This window comes from Globicephala melas, chromosome 14, assembly GCF_963455315.2.
Source record: "Globicephala melas chromosome 14, mGloMel1.2, whole genome shotgun sequence".
In the NCBI taxonomy this organism is placed as follows: Eukaryota; Metazoa; Chordata; class Mammalia; order Artiodactyla; family Delphinidae; genus Globicephala; species Globicephala melas.
Window position 1 is genome coordinate 61,713,173 of NC_083327.1, and position 21,512 is coordinate 61,734,684.

Genomic DNA, 21,512 nt, shown 5'->3' on the forward strand with positions numbered 1-21,512 from the left:
GAAATTTTATCAGCCAACTTGGGACTTTACATATTAAAGTAAAAATTGTTAAGAGGACCTAAAAATAATATGAGATTTTAATTTTGTCCAAAAATATATATATGATGGCTTTTACATCTGGCTATATACCGTTCTTATTAACTATATGAAGGAGCTCCAAAAAGATAAAGAAAATTCCCTTTAAAATTCAGTTCAATGAATTGTATAACTAACCTTTATTCAACACTTACTATGATTCAAACACTGGGCTAAGTGATTTTATCTATTATATTATTTAATCTTCACAATAGCCCAGTTAGGTGGGTACTATCATCATACCTATTTTCCAGAAAGAGGAAAATTGTTATTAGGAAATCCAAGTGGGTTTTCCCGAAAATAAACAGCTAATTAATGGCAGAGGTGGAATTAGAACTCAAGACTGTTATCTCCAGAGCCACATGTGCCTAAGCACCACACATACTGCCTCTAAAATTCATATTGATCACCTGTGATGTGCAGGAAAGTAAGAGCTCTCCTCCAGGTTCTCCTATCGCAGTGAGAGAGACAGGAGGGTTATAGACGTGTATCAATAGCTTAAGGTGGGAGAGCCTTTGCTAAGTGCTCTACGGTAGTTAGCTACAAACAAAATGTGATGGGAAGACAGAGGCGAAAGAGAAATTGATTCTGCAGATGGTTTCTGGAAATAAAAAAAATTAAAACAAAAAACAAAAATCAACCTCATGGAGGGAGAGTAATATAAACTGGGCCTTGAAGTGTGAGTAACATTTTGAGTAGCAGGGCAGAGAGTGTGACACCAAAGGCAGCATAAACTGGTGTACTTTGGGGATGAAAACCCACAACTCCAGAGTAACTGCAAATGGACTGTTTCTGTGTCCTTGAGCTGAATATAGTCCTGTCATGAATGGCCCCTGCTCTCTGTTCAATGACTTGGGCATGTTATGATGAAGTGTATATTCTCCCTTTTGTACACACTGTAGATTAGCTGTACAGAATGTGATCTGGGTCAGAAAATCATTTCACATTGTCAGTGAAGAACTGGCATAACTCTTTAGGTTTTCAATTTCAAGAAAAAAAAAATCGTGTTACATAAAATATCAACTCAGCAAGATCATTAACAACACATGATACTTTAAAATCTTTGGAAATACAGCCTTTTAGCCTACCAAGGGCCTGTTGGTTGAGACATAAATAAGCTTTCAGGAAACTATATGCAGCTTTTCAGACGACGTACCTTTACACATTTTTCTAGGGAGAGGATCCATGACTTATATTTTAAAATGAGTTATAGATCCAGAATATATTAAGAACTGTGATAATGAGTGAAAAAATATATATACACATCATATATATACATATATATTACACAATACATATACACATATTGTGTAATATATGTGTGTGTGTGTATATATATATATACATATATATATATACAAAAACTGTACATGCACATGAACACACATTTGGTCGAGAATAGCCAAGAAAATGTGCCAGGAATTATGGGGCTTTGAGAACACCCTGTGCGTGACTTTGTACAATCCAGACTTACTATAAATGAGATAAAATGGAAGAGGGCTTCCTCTCCCTCCTTTTGTTGGCTGTGCTCTTTTAGTTCTAATAAATAAGAAGATCATTGCATAAGGCCCAGCCTGTGCTTCTGCCCTGAGATAAAGAGAGAGCCAGGGCAGCTGGAGTGAAGGCCAAGTTAAAGGGCTCTCTCCCATTGTCCTCTGTCTGGGCCAGACTCACTAGCTGAACTGCCAACCCAAGTTCAACATGAAGACCATAAAGGCATTTCCACCTGGCACCACTCTCATCAGACTGGAAGCAGTCCAGGTGTCCGTGGTGGACTGAGTGTACCTAACAGGATGTGAGAGATACAGCTGAGAATTTATTTTCTGTCCCTCCACCCTCCAATCCTCCAACATGGGGGTTCAGCAGTTTTGCAAAGTAACCGTTAAATCAGACATGATATTGCTTATTACAATTGCAAAAGGAATTGCTTTCAGTTCAATTTAAAATCTAGAATATGATACAAATGAACTTATTTACAAAACAGAAACAGACTCACAGACATAGAAAACAAACTTATGGTTACCAAAGAGGAACCGGGGGGAATGGATAAATTAGGAGTTTGGGATTAGCAGATACAAACTATTATATGTAAAACAGATAAACAACAAGGACCTACTGTATAGCACAGGGAACTATATTCAATATCTTGTAATAAACCATATAAAAAAGTTAATTCCTTTTGATAGAGTCCAACTACATATTAACTAGTGACAGAACAACCTAATGAATAAAATAATTAATAATTAGTTGTTCCATGAAACATTGTATTTATTACATTCTCTATTTGTCTTGCAGAAGTTTATAATCATTTTTCTTGGTCACTTATCACAAGCACTTAGAAGAGGCCAGCATTTTTAACCACTTTTTATTCTTAATGACTCTGCACCATAAATATGAAGTTAGAGCCAGAAGACATGTTCCTTCCATATGGTCCTATAACCTCTACTCAAACAAGCAATTGCAAAGATTATATGTAACCTCATGATTTCTGTCTCATGAAAGGTGTTTTTGGAAAGTGGAGTGAAAATTGTAAAAAGGAGGTTCAAATTTGAGTTTCTGTTTCATAAAGTTTCCACTGTTCATAGTGAGGTAGCTGGCATGTGGCACATCCATGGCCCTGATCTGAACACAGGCCCGCCCCGTGGACAGCAATCAATGTTCGGGCTCCCCGTGAGAGCAGTGTCTTCAGCAGATGCAGATCAAACAAGAGAAAGACATCTTCCAGCAGGCAGTAAACATGGCAGTGCTATAGTTTCCTCAAGGGCCAAGATCTTGTTTAGGACTCAAGGAGCTTCTGTTCCTCTGAGACCTCCTGGGCTGGGGCCCTTGCAGCGTTACCAAGGAGACCACTGGGCTTGTTAGGGAAGAACTCAGTGACTTCATTATCTTCTGGAGTCTCGCCTCCCGGTTTCGTGAGCAATTAAAAATGAAAACACAGACTATGTTCCTGTTGTTGTTTTTCTTCCTGCCTCCACTGGTTTAAAAGGTATAATTGACTCTGAGTCTTGTTGTACACCAGACTCAGTTTATCAACGTCATTCTAAGTATTTTAATCAAAGAAAGTGTCCAGTAAATAGGAGAAAACAACAACAACAGTTTAAAGCTGCTCTGTATGATAGCAAATCTGCTCTGCCAGATTCTCTTTGACAAAGAGACTCTCGGTTTAACTTGAAAACCTGTGTTGGTGGTTTATTAAATGCCAGATGTGTTGTTATTCTAGAACAAAGAGATTGTTTTCTTCTTAGGGTGGAAAATACTTGATTACTCAGATAAAAGGGGAAATAAAGGTTTTGCAGTAGCAATTTGAAGAGTTTTATTTTGTTCAAAATAAATTCTGGTAGGTTTTGTTGCCACAAAGGTGGATGCTTACTCTTTCAACTTTACAGTGAAGATTATTCTTACTAATAAAACTACAGGTATGAAGAGTTTGTGACACTAGAACACATTCTCATTGGAATGATGTGAGATTGCTGAGCTGCTGCTTCTGAAAGTAGAGGGATGTTGTACCTACTGTGGGATTCCAAAACAGTGCTGGGATTCAAATGGCTATTAAAGCAATCTCATCTCATCCTATGTTCAGATCTCCATGAGCATTTCTGATGAGCATCTCCTTTTTTTCAATCTACCTTTTGCTGATATTGGTCTTTGAGCTGCTGTGAAAGCCAGTGAGTCTGTAGGAGCAGAGCCACCTCCCTCTTAAGAAAGACAAAGATAATTTGGCCATTGCCTATGAAATACCAGTACCTCCCAGCCTGCTCATGCCAGATCCTCCCCTAGAGCAGGGCACCATCATCTTTCATCCTGTCATCTACACTCAGCCTTGCCTGTCTCCAACCCTTCCGCCACTGTGCAGCCAGAATGAGTTTCCTGAAACTCAGCTGTGACACTTAGATGCCCGCTTAAAATCCCACTGCCCTCGGGGTTAAGTCCAAATATCCTAACCCAGTTTACAAGCCTCGTTATGATCTGACCCTCACTACGCTTTCCAGTTCCACTTCCCACCGTTACTCTCCCAGGTTCTATGCATCATCCAGTCTGAACCGCTTTCAGAATCCCAGAGCCGACATATGTGCCAAGTGCTGGCAGTACAGAAGATAAAACAAAACAAATAGAAATCCCTGCTTTCTACTAGGGGAATCAGAAAATAAGTGAAATATGTAGTATGTTTGAAAGTGATCATTTCTAATGATTAAAAAATAAATAAAACAGGGAGGGAAGGTATAAAGTGTCCCTCATGCTCCAGGTCTTCACACACGTGCTCTTCTTCCTTCCGCCTGTTTTAATGAAATGTAACCATGGCAGTGCTATAGTTTCTGTACTGCCTGCATTCCCGGACTCCTCTGTAACTTACTCGTCCTTTTGATCCCAACTTGGACAGATCTTCCTCCTGAAAGCCTTCTTTTTCTTTAAAAATCCATCTTCCGTGCCCCTGCTATATGATTTCACAGCCCTCTCTTACTTCCCCTATCACGGCGTTTACCTCTCTAAACTGCCATTTCCTGATCAGACGTCCATATCCCCCGTCGCCTGCAAGCGTCTAGGCATCTACCTCGTCCGCTGCTGTATCCTCAGCCTCTGGCACAGCCCTCACGTTTAGTGAATATTCGTTGGGTGGCGGGACGTTTGCTGGATGAGTAAGTGGATGGATAGATGGATGGAGAGACGGATGGACGCACAGTTTGGACCCATGCAGCAAGAAAGACAGAACCTGAGGAACACTGAAAAATGAGGAATATTGGCCACAGTGAGCACACACAGGGACCCAGAGGGGAAATCTGAGAGACAGCAGCACACAGACGAGAAAGCACATCCCCGTACTGTCCACTTAGTAGGTACTTGTGCTAATTATTGCATTATTACTTCCCTACATCAAGAGTACACCATGAAGACTGAGAAGCATCGTGGAAAATTCTTCATAATGATCTTCCTATTTGTTTACCTTGCAATTGACAAATGCTATCTGATATATGTTATTTCTGGAGTCGTCTACCTGATCCTGGTCATCTGTGAGCGAATAGTGAGAGAGCCCATTGCTATAATAATTGTAAAAGCTCTTTGACTTTTACCTGAGTCTAAGGATTTCACAGCAGGAGATTCCAAGTCTGGCTTTTATCAGCTATTGACTAAAAAATTAACAGGACTCTGGTACTTATACAATTACTTAAACTTTTGCAGTTACGGAACTTTGGGGGTTTGGAGGTTAATGGCTTAGTATCCATTCAACAAATATTTATTTAGATGGCACCGTGCCACATACTGGTGCACAAAGATGAATAAGATATGCTCCTTGTTCTCAATGGCAATCGTGTATGGCAGCAGCTTCAAACCAGGCATGTGTGCCCGTGGGGATACGCGAAGACTTTCCCAGGAGTACACAGGCATGAATAGTGCTAACAGAATTCATTTTCAGCTCCTCAAACTGAACCACCTGGAATGTGCTTGCAGGACAGTCAAGCCAGTTCTACTTTCCACTCCTCTTTCACAGTTACCCTGTTCCCACCGTACAAAAGAAAGACGTATCTCTTATCCATTCTGCGTATTGCATCTTGCTCCAATTGCACTAATATTGTATATTGCCCCAGTGTGAAAAAATACCAAAGGAACAACTGAAAATATTCAAGGAAATCTCCTATAACTGAGGTACTATAATGCTCCCAGCCATCTCATGAATAAATGCATTGTCAGAACATTTTTATTCTTTTTATTTATTTATTTATTTATTTCTGACTACTGTTCGTTGCGGTGTGCATTACGATGGCTTCTCTTGTTGTGGAGCATGGGTTCTAGGCACATGGGCTTCAGTAGTTGTGGTGCGCGGGCTCTAGAGCTCAGGCTCAGTAGTTGTGGCACACGGGCTTAGTTGCTCTGCGCCATGTGGGATCTTCCCAGACCTGGGCTTGAACCCGTGTCTCCTGCATTGGCAGGCAGATTCTTAACCACTGCGCCGCCAGGGAAGTCCCAAAACATTTTTATTCTTAAGCATAATGTTTTCCAAATTTGCAGTATACGTGTATTTTCGTCAATTAGTTACCAATAGCAATTGCATTGTAAACCCAAGCTGGAAAAATATTTACTACTTAGAGCCTGATGTCAAGTAAATTTGTTAAATTAAAGATTCAATTTATATATCAATACTTATTTTTGTTTCAGAGAGATATGATAGGGTGATGATGAAAGAATTTCACACATCAAAATATATTGCATTAAAATAAAATTCTATGGGGAAATAGAATGGAAATGTAAGTTCTAGAGGGAAAAAATCAATTTAAAATTTTTGACTTAAAAAATAAATTATTCATGTGTTTTCTTAAACACGTGATTAATAGGTATTAAATGCCATTGGTATTTTGATTCCCTTAGATACATTTAATGCATAAAAGAGTTATATAATGATTTTATATTAAAACACCAATATTCACAAAAATGCAAGACATTATTACATCTTTTGTTACCATAGAAATTTGTGATTTTAGATATCAATTTTTAAAAGCATAGGGAGACCATAATTTTTCAAGACTATTTTAAGAGTAAATGAACAAAACATGTGAAAATTACTTATATGTAGGAGCAAGGCCAGTGAACAAAGTTGTTATAAGGTGTTTTGGACAGTAGGATAGAAGCTTGGGTTGGGAATGGGGAGCTAGAAGAGGGAGCTGTCAGTTCTGTTTGGAGAACCAGGAAAGTCTTTCCTAGTAGGTGGCAATGTTTGATCTCAGAAATAAGAAGTGTGTGTTTGTGTGTGTGCGCCCTCGCGCAGATGCGCGTGAGCCCACGCGTGCGTTTCAGACTTTACTAAGGTGATTTCACCTCACTCTTTTTTAGTTATAAAATTCTTTATTAAGATTCTTATGCAAAAACCAAGCATTATTCTAGATTAAGACATTGAAAAGGTCTTTTTATCAACTCTTTTGGGATGATATGGAAGATAATAAAGCAACTTTAAATAATGTGGTGTGTTAGTGACTTAAACAAGGGTAGAAGTTTGTTTCTATCCTTTATAAAAGAAGTTTGGATACTGGCAGTCCAGGGCAGGCGTGGTGGCTTCACAAAATTAAGAATGAGTGACCCAAGATCCTTTCAGTTCTTCAATCTGCTATCACTGGGGTATGACACTTGTCCTCATTGCCCAGCTAGCTGCTGGAGCTCTAGCCATTCCTGCTGCATTCCAGACAGTGAGAGGGAAGGAAGGGATAAAGCAAAAGAAGCCTCTCCCAGATGAAACAGTTCCCTTTAAACAACTTTCCTTAAAATCCCACACAACATTTCTGCTTACACTTAATAGGTCAGAATTTAGCCTGATGATTCCACTTAGCTGTAAAGGAGACTCGGAAATGTTATCTTTATTCTGGACAATGATGAGACTCCTCTAAACACTGAGCCATCCTAGCAGAACCAGAAATCAACCATCTCACCACCTCCACTTTCCTCGTCCAAGCCTTTATCAGCTTTTGCCTGGATAACTGCCCTCTCCCCCCACCTTCTACACCTATTTCTACCCTTATCCCCTACCAAAGTCTATCTTCAGCATAGCAACCAAAGTGATCTTACTTACGGTTAAGCCATATAATTTCATTCCTCCCAAACTTCTGCAGTGGATCCTTATTTCTCTCAGAGTAAATATCAGAATCCTTACAATGGCCGGAAGACCTCACATGATCTGGTATCGAATTACCTCTCTAACTCCTTGTACCGATACTTCTCTTCCCTCGCTGCACGTGGACCTCACAGCTGTTTGCTCCCCTTTGGGGGCCTTTACTTCAGCTGTTTTCTCTGGAACAGTCTTCCCTCATCAGCATGGTGAGCTCCCTCCTACCTTCAAGTCTTCGCTCTCATCTCACCTCTTAACCTGACTACTTTACCTTCCCCATCCCACCCCTCCAAAGACTCTCAAATCCCCATTATTCTGCTCTACTTTTCCTTCTTTCCATGCATTTGCTATCTTCTGGATGCTATACTTTTTTTCCCCAAAGTATTTCTTGTGCTTATTGTTTATTATCTATCTCTCTCTATCCCTGCTACCTCTAGTTCTCTGTCTCTTTTGTTCACTGATATATTCCAAGCACATATTACAGTGCCTGGAACATAGTAAGTGTCCAATATGTTTGCTGAATGAAATCAAGTAATTTGTTCAGTTATATACTTAGCAAATTAATAGAAAGCACTTTCTCTGTGCAAGGCACACAGTTGAGTGGATACAAAAGGAACGAGGCAGGGTTCCTGCTCACATACAGTTTATAATCTAGTAAGAAGAACAGGAAGTACATACACAACTGTCACACACATCAACGGGACTGAGACCAACTGGCCTCAGGACTTGAGGAATGCCGAGAAGAAGAGCTATAGGACTCAGAGGAGAGCAAGTTCGCCTCTAACTGGACTCATTGCAGGTGGCTTTGTGGATGGAGTGTTTGCATTGGACTTTGGAAGACAGGTTTTAGTTTGATAAGGAAACATAGAGGAGTTTGAGGAACATAAACTACCTTGAAAGGCATGAAAGTGGCAAAAGGAAAGGACATTTTCATGTATTAATAATTTAATAATGTAAATAATAAGTTATAGTTTTATTAATATGGTGTCATTTATTTGGACTATAAGACCTTTGTAGGAAAGGAAAGGTAAAGGTATTCAATTATCTCAAACATATAGGAACAGAATGATAGTTGGGACAATTTTTAGGGAGCACTGAATGCCGAGCTAAGGAGTTAAGCTTAATTTATCTGATAGGACACCAAGGTAGAGTTTGGAGCAGGGCATGGAAGAAGGCAGATGGCACAATCATAATGAAGTTAGGTGAGCTCCTTGAGGGCCGCAATTTTGTCTTATTCACCTTTAGACCCCCAGTGCCTGCCATGGCACCTGGCATATTAGGAGGTGTTCAAAAAAATATTAGTTTATATTTCAACCAATGATTAGGGAGATGGTAAAAAATTTTGTCAAATAAACAAGTCACATTCTGGAAGTTGTAGGGAGGATGAATAGAAGGAAGGATAATTAAGGATAATAAAGCACTAAAATACGGTCACTTCAGTGAAAGGAAGGGATGGGTATAAGAGACGCCATGATGGAAGAACCAACACAACTCAGAGACTGTTCAGATGTGAGGGTCGAGAGTGGCTGAAGGATGAATTCTCCCCCAAGACAATCTAAATCTCCTCAACTCATAACACACTCAAACTACAAGATTTTTTGAAGTGACACCAAATTTGGAGGTATGTGCAAAGATTCCAGTGTGGATTTAGAAACTAACATCTAACTAAAACAATCAACCATTGACTTTTAAAGCAGCAACTATAGATGACTTGGGGGAAAATTAAGTATAACTGTAGACGTTCATCAGTTTATAAATGTCAGGCCTCTGAATGCTTGGATGTGGGTGAACAGAGGTAATTCTTAGGAGACAGCAAGTGGAGGTGTGCAAAGCTTAGGTCTTGACGCCTGGCAGACCTGGGTTGAAGGCCTTTCTCAGTTACTGACTAAGCTATGTGGCCTGTCAGAGAAACCTGGGGTTTCATTTGCTGTGAGTTAATGATTAAAACAGTAGACAGTTATGTGAGAATTCAATGGGATCATGTAAAGGGCCTGGCACACAGTGGGTGCTTCAGAAATGTTAATCCCCCCTCCCTAAACTTCTCTTATTTTCTTCTTCTGCATCCAGTGGAGTACCCCTACCTCCAACACAATTCTGGCCAAAACATACTTTATTTATAATGACAGCTCCATGAAAGGTTGTGTTTGTAATATGTATGCTATTTTCTTTTATTCTGTGCCAGCGTCCAGGCCCCCTCCATTTCCTCCCATTTTTCTGGTGCTAACCTCCAAATATGGTTTCACCAGCAAATTTCCCAAGTATCTGTTTATTCTGTCTTCAGGAAGATTATTAATGAAGATGTTAAGTCAGGCTGGCATAAATAACAATGCTTAAGACAATTCTCCAGACGCTTTTGTTCCACTCAACAGGGATATGGCGTCATTTATCATTAGGTCTTGTTACAGTTTTCTGGCCCCTTGAAAAACTCACGTGAGGGCACTCATGTCACATCCACTTGAATTAGTCTTGCAAGTGAATGCTCATGAGTGACTGAATTAAATGTCACAGCAGGGATAGAACATCTGTTACATCACACTAACCTATTACTCTCTGCTCTCATAAATCTTTACAATCAAAACAAATTAGTCTAGTATGTTATTTCTCATAAACATTGTCTTTTGCTGTGTGTAGCTCATGCCCAAAAGGAGATAATAGACTGGTTGATAAAAGTAACAAAATCTCATCACAGGTTCAAACCTGGTCAAGTGGTGCATAAGGAATAATGACTCCTTGGCAAAGAGAAATGAATGGCAATAGAGCAGCCTGTACAGAGAGTTGGAATAAGACTCCACCTCGTGAAACTCATTCTACAAAGTCCTGGGGAGAAATCATGACCTGGTTTTACAACCAAGAATAGTTGCAGTTTTCTTGAACTTGTTTTTTCCTAATAGACCCTAGATTGTGTCACTCCTGGGGGATTCTCTTTTCCCATTTGCTGAAGAAGTTGAGCATTACACTCATGAAGAAGTTGAGCATTACACTGATGGCACAGATATAGTGGCAAGAAAAGTGGGGTTGCATAATGATGGAGTAGTTTTCAGTGTCTGTCCTGGCTCCATCAGTCTCCATATTATTTTCCTTCCTTCTTTCCCCTCACTTTTTTTTTTTTTTATTTTTTTGTGGTACGTGGGCCTCTCACTGTTGTTGCCTCTCCCGTTGCGGAGCACAGGCTCCGGCCGCACAGGCTCAGCGGCCATGGCTCACGGGCCCAGCCGCTCCGCGGCATGTGGGATCTTCCCGGACCGGGGCACGAACCCGTGTCCCCTGCATCGGCAGGCGGACTCTCAACCACTGCTCCACCAGGGAAGCCCCCCTCACTTTTTTTTAATTGTGGCAAAATACACATAATATAAAATTTACCATCTTAACCCTTTTTCAGTGTACAATTCAGTGTACTAAGTACATTCGCACTGTTGTGCAATCATCACCCCAATCAAGCTGTAGAATTCATCTTGCAAAGCGGAAACTCTGTACCCACAAAACAATGTTGTGTTGGCCAAAATATTCTTTCGGGTTTGTCCGGAAGATGGTGTGGAACAACCCGAACGAACCTTTTGGCCAACCCAATAACTCCCTACTCACTCAGCTCCCCTGGGAACTTCCATTGTTTCTGTCTCCATGAATCTGAATCTGACTATTTCAGGTACCTCATATAAGCAGAATCACACAATTGCCCCCTACTTCTTTCAACTTAAGTATAGTTGATATACAATATTGTATGTTACAGGTGTACACTATAGTGATTCACAGTTTTTAAAGGTTATACTCCAGTATAGCCAGTTACAAAATTTTGGCTATATTCCCTGTGCTGTACAATATATCTTGTAGCTTATTTTAGACATAACAGTTTGTACCTCTTAATCCCTTTCCCTTACATTTCCCCTCCCCGCTTCCCTCTCCCCATTGGTAACCACTAGTTTATTCTGTACATCTGTGAGTCTGTTTCTTTTTCGTTTTATTCACCAGTTTGTTGTATTTTTTTTTAGATGATTCCACATATAAGTGATATCTCTGTCCTTGTCTTTCTCTGTCTGACTAATTTCACTTAGCATAGTGCCCTCCAAGTCCATCCATGTTGCTGAAAATGGCACAATTTCATTATTTTCTGTGGCTGAGTAGTATTCCATTGTGTGTGTGTGTGTGTGTGTGTGTGTGTGTGTATATATATACACACCACATATATATGTATGTATATACACCACATCTTCTTTGTCCATTCATCTGTTGATGGAAACTTAGGTTGCTTCCATGCCTTGACAATTTAGCCTCACTTTTAATAAATGCTATCTTCCCATATTTTTTGTAAGTTTATAACACCTCTTGAAACAAAATGGAGAATGAATAAATAAATAAGAAAATAAAGGGAAAAGATTTCTTGGGGACTAGAAGAGTTCTATTCTCTGTAAATGAAGTCAGTGGTAAGGCCATAATGTTTGCTAATATAGAACAAAACACAATAGGTTGTAAGAAATATTCATTATTTAAATGGTTAGCTAATGTTCAGACAGGCAGCATACTCAAGGTCAAAGGAGAGATTGGATGTAGTAGAGGTTTCCACAAAGGAAGAAATATCAAGATAGTTGAACAAGGAAGCAACTGTAGATTCAAACCCAGACCTAATGGGCTAAGTGCCGATATACTGATCACGAAGATTACTGACAGTGGTTCTCAGACTTTAGTGTCCACGATAATAAATCACCACAAAGCCACCAAAACAAGACTGCATTGACTGGGGCACATATCACACCAGAGGTGGTGAGGCCTGCCTCTGTTCCGCTGAGTAGTGTGATTTGGGATTATATTAGGCACATAGCCCTACGGTATCCATTACTACCTACTGTTACTGCCTCACTTTCTTTCTTCTACACTGTTACCTGAATGCGCTTGCAAAACCAGACAGAGACAGGACTGCGGCTGCTAGAAATAGACCCGCATTCAGCCCTCTGGTGGAAGGTCAGCGGGGCCTTGACCCACACACACACTATTATTATAGCCTTGAGAATAGGCCTGCGGTTGTTTTATTTTGTATTTCTGCTCTGCCTCTATGTCATCAGGTACCAACTGGCCAGAGGGAAAATACTGGCCTCCACGGAGCTGTGTTCAGTGAGAGAGATCGGTATCTGGCTTCTCCCCCATTTATAGTTTTAATTTTCTTTCTTTCTAGAATATGTCTGTGCTGGAGAATCACCACTGGCGATCTACGATCGGCATGCTTCGAGAATCAAGACTTCTGGCTCACTTGCCAAAGGAAATGACGTAAGTGACGTAGAGATGAAACATACCGATGTCCACACATTAGAGATAAGCCGCTTTCTCTTGGGCTTGAGACCGCCAGGGTTAATGGCAGGGAGCCAGCCCGCTGTGCTTCCGGCCCGTGCTGCCTTGGTTGCCTATCAGAGGAGATGCGGTGTCAGTTACAGCAACCCAGAAACCAGAATCCCTCTGTGAACTCTGAAAGGGCCTGGAGAGTGTAGGACCTAACGTCAGGAAAAGAGATAATAAACAGCTCTCAGCTTTCACACTCTTCGGCATCAACGCTGTGCTTTGCCAAATTCCTGTCTTTTATGTTAGCAAAATTGTCCTCCTGTGTAGATCCAAATAATAAATATTTATCAAGAAGGAACACAGGAGTTCCCAAGCTAGATTGAAGCCTAGTTCAATAAAGCGTGTTTTGTTATTGCCAGTCTTAGCAAAAGGAGAAGTCAGGAATTCTTTTCTAAAATGTCTTTTGTTAAGTAACTGAATTGGCCCCAGCAATTTTTTTCACCAGGAATTTACCTATGTCTCTTGCATTTTAAACAGAAAGGGAAATACTAGTTTCCTGGTCCACTGTTTGTTAGCCCGGGTATTTAGGTCGAGTCCTACTAAATCCAAGACCATGGCCTCATTTCCACCTGGCCTCAGTTTAGCTGCTGTACCATATTGGCCTTAATTTAGCTGCTGCACTGTCTTCCAAGGTCACCGCTAATTCCTATCTGTTTAATTCAAATGCACAGAACCCAGGGTAGCTAGGAGGGAAAAAGTAAATAGATCCCTGTACCATGTTTCTGAAGGGCACAAAACTTAAGGTCAAGGACCACGTGGTGTCTCTCGGTAAAGCAGGCAGGATGCTCTGGGCTCGCACGTTTACCCCTGGCACGCTGATTCTATCTCATGCTGTTCCCTAGCACCCAGAAGAAAGTGGAATTTGTGGAAGGAACTTCAATTCTGATAACATTTTACCCCCGAAACCAAATAAAACCAATCCTCACACATGGAATAAAAACTCGTGCCTCTTACTAAAACAATACATTGCAAAGATCGAAAGAATTAAGTGCAAAAAGAACTAAAAACTAGAGCAAAAAATCAAGTAAGAAGGAGGAGGAAGGAAGAGGTGAATGGTAAGGAAGCCAAAGAAAGAGAGAAGAAGGGAAGGAAGGAGAAGGAGACAGGAAGGAATAAAACAACAGGAAAAAGGGAGGAGGAACCTGGGACCAGATTTGTCCCTGTAACGCCCTCCTTAATCCTGCTCGTTGCTCAATTAATATTCATTTCCTAAGATACTTCTACTCATCCCTATGGATTCCAAATAAAAATACTATATTTTATATGTTTTTGTGGAACATAGTGTTATAAGTTGCTTTTGCTAGAAGAAAAACTGTTATGCAATAATATACGTGAAAGGACTTTATAATGAAATTTACAGTCATCCTACTCATAGTGAGTATCCTATCCTCATGTAAATGCCTTCAAATCATTTTTCTGATTCTGAAAGACAGGTTAACCACACATACTAAGGAAAAAATCAGAAAAGTATTAGTTTGCACCATATGAAGTTGCTGTTTTTGAGCCCAGAACAGTAGAATATTGGCAGTTTCATATGATTCAACCTAATAGGAAGAAGAAAAATGAGATTACTGGTAATCCGGCAGTCCAGGAATAGCAAATGTTAACCTGGCTGGTTTGTTTCCTTTTAGTCTTGTTTTCAGTACAACTATATTTTAAAGAAATAGGGAAGTTATCTCATACAGTGTATGTCCTGCTATTTTTCATTTACTGTAAAGGTCTTTTTCCATATCATTAAACCTGCTGCTAAAATAAAGTACTGCATTCCATTGCATCAAATTGTATTGACTATTGCCTATTGTTGGGAATTTAGATGATTTCCAAATTTATGTCATTACAAATAATGCTTAACGAGCACCCTTAAACATATATTTTTATCCCAAACTACGATATTCTATTTTCTCAGAAACTGTTTGTGGTTAGGAGTTATTGCAGAAAGAAAGGTGTGAATTTTTAAGGTTCTTGTTGTATACTATCAAATTGCTTTTCCAAAAAGCTGCATCTATCTGTATTCCCACTGGTAGATTATGAGAAAATCTACCAATGTACTGTCACCAAAATTGAGTTTTATCTCTATTACCTTTTTAAAATATTTGCAGATTTGACAGAGAGAGAGAGAAAGAAAGAAAGAAGGAGAGAGAGAGATTCATTGATAACAAATGAGACTAAAAATTTTTCATGTATTTACTGGCCACTGTTATTTCTTTAGAGAACAAAATTTTGCGTTTGATCTTTTCTTATTTTCTTATGAGTGTTGTTATTCATTTGTAAGAAGTTTTTGTATTTTAACTACAGTAACCATTTGTTATATGTTGTAAATATTATTTGAAGCTTTTAGTTTGCCTTTTAACCTGGTTCATGAAATATTTCACCTAACTAAAATAGTTATGTTTCCTGGTTATAAATTTAATAAATATTCGTATTTTTAAAGAATTCATACAATATTGAAAATTATTTTTTAAGTGAAAATCATTCATAATTCTCCTATATGTCTTTCCAAATTCTTCTCTATGACCATAGAGATCATGTCTTACATACTTTGTATCCTGTTTTTAAACATAACAATAAAACATGGTATTTTTCCATGTCAACAAATATAGCTATACATCATCATATGAAATAATTGCATAGTATGCTTGTAACATGGTTCATTTAACCAATCTCCTGTTTATGAATTCTTGTGATATTTTTCTCCCTAGAATGTTTCATTATTTTAAACAATAGGATAAACATTCTCATAACATATATCTTTACTAACTGTATCTTTACTAACATGTTCATAGTAAATTTGTAGATGAACTGTTGGTCAAATTATTTATATTTATTGCTTTTAACACTAATTCCTAAATTACCCTCAGGAACACTGCACCAGTTTATACTCTGGCTAACAGAGAATAAGAAGGAAGATTTCCCCATATCATCAACAGCATTAAGTATCACAATCATTCATTAATTCATCATATTATTTAGCAGTTGCTTTTAATCCATGCCAATAAAAGTGTGGGAAATAGTATCACATAGCTCTTTTAATATTTTTTGTTACACTAAGAATATTTAATATCTTTTCATATTTTGGGAACATTTTAAAGTTCTTTTGTGAATTGCCTGTTTTCTGAGATTATTTCTAATGTCCAGGAGTAGATTAAAGATGTGTATGTGGCTTAAAAACAAAAATGTTAATGATGAAACTATAAAGCTTTTAGAATATAATGTAGGGAATATTTTCATCAGAGGTAGGAAGGATTTCTTAAATAGGAGAAAAATATTAACCTAAATAAAAATATTTTTAGGTTAAGCTATATTAAAAATTAAGACTTCCTTTCATCAAAAGACATCATAAAGAAAACAGAAAGACCAGCCACAGAGTGAGAGAAGATATTTGCAACACATAAGTGACAAAAGACCATTATTGAAAATATATTAAAAACTCTTAGAAGCAATAAACAAAACAGAAACCACCCTATAGAATAGTAGGTAATGACTAGAATAGAAACTTCACCAAAAAAATAGAAATGGCCAATAAACACATGAAATATGTCCAACCTCATTAGTTATCAAGGAAATTCATATTAAGATTATAATGAGTTGCGTGACATTGGCAAATGGGCAAAAAAAAAGTAAAGTGTAAGACTATAAAGCAATGAGAACCTCATCTATTACTGTTTGGAGTGTAAATTTATACAACTGTTTTGGAAATAATCAGCAATATCTAAGAAATTGAAGATGAACATCTCTGATCCAATAATTTTATTCCTGGATATAGTCCCTAGAGAAACTTTGCACATGTGTAACTGGAGGTACATGAGGGTGTTTATTGTGTCATTTTTTCCATAGTAGTCAAAAGCTAGAAACTACTCAAGTTACCATCAAAAGTAGAACAGATAAATACATTGAAGTATAGTCCTACAATAGGATACAATATAATCAAGAAAATGGATGAACGACAGCTCACACATCAACTTAGGTGACTTTCAAAAATATGTTAGGCTATGGGCTTCCCTGGTGGCGCAGTGGTTGAAAGTCCGCCTGCCGATGCAGGGGACGTGGGTTCGTGCCCCGGTCCGGGAAGATCCCACATGCCCCGGAGCGGCTGGGCCCGTGAGCCATGGCCGCTGAGCCTGCGCGTCCGGAGCCTTTGCTCCGCAACGGGAGAAGCCACAACAGTGAGAGGCCCGCGTACCGCAAAAAAAAACAACAACAAAAAAAGTATGTTAGGCTAAAGAAGCAAGTCACAAACTGATAACTTATCACATAACGTGCAAAAGCAGTTAAAGTTAAACCGTATTATTTAAACATGCATACACAGGTGGTAAAATTGTTATAAGTAGCAAGGAAATTATTAAAACAAAGGTCAAGAGAGTGGTTACTTAAGGGGTTGAGGGGAGGTGGGGTTGGATGAGAGACACAATGAGGACCTTCTGGGGTACTGGCAGGCAACGATCTTGACCTGGATGGTGATTGTAAGATGTTTATTTGATATTTATTCATTAAATTGTATATGTGTACTCTATGCTCTCTACTTAAGTATACTTCATTTTTAAAGGTGAATTTTAAAAATAGGTACGGATATTCCTCCCACTGATTACTTTCCATATGTGAGGATAAGCTCTGATTTGTTTTAGCTTTCCAAAATATCCCATTTTTCCATATACCATCTGTTGACCAATATATTGCTTGACCACTGCTTTTGAATGGTGCCTTAATCAACTGTGATTTTTTTTTAAGTTCCAGTATCTCTTTCCAACCTATCAGTTTTGTTCCCTTGATGGGTCTTTCCATTCCACAGAATCAGTCGCTATTATTGTCTTCATTACTGTTACTATTATCATGCCCATTTCTCTCCCCATGCAAATCTTAAAGTTTGAGTTGGTTTGAACTCTATAAAAAGCACAATTCAAATGCCTGTGATTCTGTGAGTCTTTCTGGGTCCTCCTTAAAGCATACATTTCTCGTTGGCTTTCGATCTTCCCACCCATAGGAACCATGGGAATGTATAAACTGCCACAACTCTGTTCACCCATGGTTTCAATCTCTCTGTCCAGTCCTTGACATACATCCCATCCAAGGACAGAAACGATGGTGGGTGAAAGAATCACCCTCGGGCTGCAAGGACTGGGATTCTGTGTAATAAACAGAATCAGAGGCAGAAATGAGAGTACAAGCCACCTGTTGATGACAGAATCCATCACCCTCCTCAAAGGAATTTGCTTTGTGTGTGTGTTTTCTCTTTCATTCTTGTGGATGCAGACAGAATATTGAACAGCAGCTGGGCTCCTTGATCTTGGCAACAGACATCAACAGACAGAATGAATTTTTGACCAGATTGAAAGCTCACCTCCACAATAAAGACTTAAGCCTGGAGGATGTACACGACAGGCACTTTATGCTTCAGGTAAACAACAACAACAAAAAGAAGTCATTACCCTCACTGGGTATAACACTTAAGGACACGATCCATCATTTTAATGCATCTGAGAAGAAAGATCTCCCATGGTATAAGCTAGAGCGGTGACCTACTTTATTAAAAACTTTGAGACATGAAATTTTTAAGTGGTTTCCAAGCAAGTAAAATCTGGGTTTCACGTCAGTAAGTTGATAATATCTCATTTTTCCTTGTTTGGTAACTGCTTCACCACAACGTAGTTGTGTAGTTGCATGCAGTAAGAATCTACCACATTTTGTGCCTTGATATAGAGCTGATCACTATCACACCTGTGCAATGTAGAAAACTGTTTCTTTAATACAAAAGTATATTATGTTAACTACAGTACTAACGAAAATTGAAAAACAAGTATCCTTCCTCTACCTAAAGCCTATTTAATTAAACCCCGCTTTCCTTCCTTTTACTACCTTAACTCATATTTTCATCTGAGGCTCAGACGTGTTTACCTAGTCTTACCATTTTTAGGCACCAATAAATAAATGATTTTAAGTTTAATTGAATGCATTGAATCATATCAAGCCCAACCCTTTCTGCTTCCTTCCATGGCAAAAAGCCATTTGTGAAAGTTAAGAAAGAACAAGATGGGAAGTGGACCTTGGAAGCAGAAGTCTGACCTGCTGTATCCAAACCAGAGGCTTTTGCTTGATCTTCCATTTTCTCTCATTTTCCTTCTTTCCTTTTGGCACAAAAGACTGAATGGGTGAATCCTGGATGCATCTAGATAGGCCAGCTTTAACCACGGACGTGGACCTGCACGTGGGAGACTGAACCATACTGTTTCTTCCCTTCCATGCCTTCAGGCTGCCTTCGGAAGCTGTCCAACTGCTCCATCCTTTTAAGGAAATACCCTCCTCCCAGCTGTAAAACTGTATCTCCCTCCATCTTTCTTCCCAAACTAGTCTTCTCGTCCCTGAGTGCCACAGACGCCTGATTTTAGAGACTCAAGCCTAGTTGTGACTAGCTGAAAGATTTGGCCTGGACACTTGCATTTCAAAAGGAAAGCTTGCTAACACACATGAATCCCTCAAGGGCGGAACCTGGAGAGGACTTCTGCCCCTGACCTACTCCAACATGTACTGGTGTCCCCATTCACCAGGAAATAAAGAACCAACCAGGTTTGCAACTTAATATGATCCAGGCTCTCCCAGACCCCAGCACTGCTAGCAGTTCTATGATCCCAAAGAACTCGGTCCAAACCAACAGACCCTGCTGATGGACGGGCATGCCACCAGAAGCCCATCTGCGCAGTGGGCTCTTTGCAGCTGGTAGTTAAGGGGGAGAACTTATTTCTCTGGAAATCCAAGGAAACCCTCCTAGGGTCAGCATCTCTGACAAAAGCTGGTATCCCAGATGCAGAACAGCGTGGGCAAAGCCAAGAAGGCCCAGATTTATCTCTGCAAACCAAACACTCCTAGGCTTGATATGACTCAGCTCCCTGGCTGGCAGTCTGAGCTTGTTCACACAGACACGGGCATATAAATGCAAACACAAATAATTTAATGTATGGACTCGGTCAGTGTGGCCACTGTGAGAGTGAGGTCCCAGTGTGAGCAAAGCCAAGAAGGCCCAGATTTATCTCTGCAAACCAAACACTCCTAGGCTTGATATGACTCAGCTCCCTGGCTGGCAGTCTGAGCTTGTTCACACAGACACGGGCATATAAATGCAAACACAAATAATTTAATGTATGGACTCGGTCAGTGTGATCACTGTGAGAGTGAGTGAGGTCCCAGTGATCTCACTTGAGCCTGGCTGCGGCCTCCCTGCCCACAAGGAGTGGAGCAGCAGGAACAGGCCACGGCTTTCCTTGGCCTGCCTGTCCCAAGTCTCCTCCAGGTAGCTCCGTGTCCTTGGACGATGGCTCTTCTCTCCTTCTCACTGCTATAAAGTGGGAGTTCTGAATGAAGGTTTTGTGCTGTGATGAATAAGTGCTGTTTTCCTGAAGGGGCACGTCAGGGAGGCCTCTATAAATACAGGACTGGTACCATGAGGCCGACTGGCAGGTCTGATGGCCCCTTGGGCTTGGGGTGCATTTGCTGCTCAAAGATCATCCTCTGACCCTCTCTCCCTGCCCTGTCATTTCTCAGATTGCCTTGAAGTGTGCTGACATTTGCAATCCTTGTAGAATCTGGGAGATGAGCAAGCAATGGAGTGAAAGGGTCTGTGAAGAATTCTACAGGCAAGGTTAGTAGTGACCCGGCAGCTGACTTTTCATTGCCCCTTCTCCTTTCAGGCATTTATCCTAAGAAAACAGGGAATGGATCATCTATCATGACATTTGTTCTTTCATCAACTCATATTATCCCAGCCTTTCTCTTTTAACCCTCTTGCGAACCATCCAGCCCTTTTCTGGAAATAATTTGAAAATATTAATAAATAACACTGATTTACCATGGAAACAGGTAGTAATGAGGTACAGTAAAAATGAGCAAAAGGGGGATATATATATATATATAATTTGTTAATGGTTTTTCTCTGTGGATGTAAGAATGTGCAGGACTGTTTGATTTTTACTCTGACCTTCATTTTTATGAGCTGAGCACAGCCTAAAGGCTAAATGCCATTTGGGATCAATGTCTTCCACTCTGACAGAAGGACTTAGACTTTTTTTGTATTCCTTTCCCTCACTTTCTTAAATAAAGTGAATAATGAAATAGAGCACAGCTGGCCAGTGTTCGTCCTCTCAAATATATACAGTGAAAAGACAAGTGGCCCCAAGTTAGGGTATAAATTTTAAGAGATTAACCTCATTCAGAAGTAAAGCAGTGAATTAACAGCAGGATCTTGATGTTGGGTGGGATCTTGGCCTTTAAACACAGCTTGTTTCTTCAGGCCCGGTTTCAGTGCTCGGGATGTTTTTTCAGGCACAACAGTGCCCTGATGTTAGTGACAGGATCAGGTCTGAGAGGCTGAGAACAAATAAAGCCTGAAGTGTCCCACATACCAGTTCTGTGGGGAGGTCAAGTAGCAACAGTGAGCCTTTTGGAGAAGCCTCCGTAGAAAGATGTGTCAGTGACACTGAGATGGTCCCAAAGACAGAAGACAAAGCAGACGGATAGGGTTCACGTGGGACCAGCAGGC

General features: G+C 39.8%; 1 protein-coding gene across 3 annotated transcripts in view; it reads left to right on the forward strand.

The window, feature by feature from the left end:
• Window positions 1-21,512, forward strand: part of PDE7B (phosphodiesterase 7B) — a 337,178-nt gene that overhangs the window by 302,576 nt on the left and 13,090 nt on the right. For all 3 annotated transcript variants that reach the window (XM_030853384.2, XM_030853383.2, XM_060283815.1), the window contains 3 exons: window positions 12,828-12,919; window positions 18,236-18,380; window positions 20,519-20,615. In XM_030853384.2, the coding sequence (XP_030709244.1) occupies window positions 12,828-12,919; window positions 18,236-18,380; window positions 20,519-20,615 (334 nt within the window). The remainder of the gene's footprint in view (window positions 1-12,827; window positions 12,920-18,235; window positions 18,381-20,518; window positions 20,616-21,512) is intronic.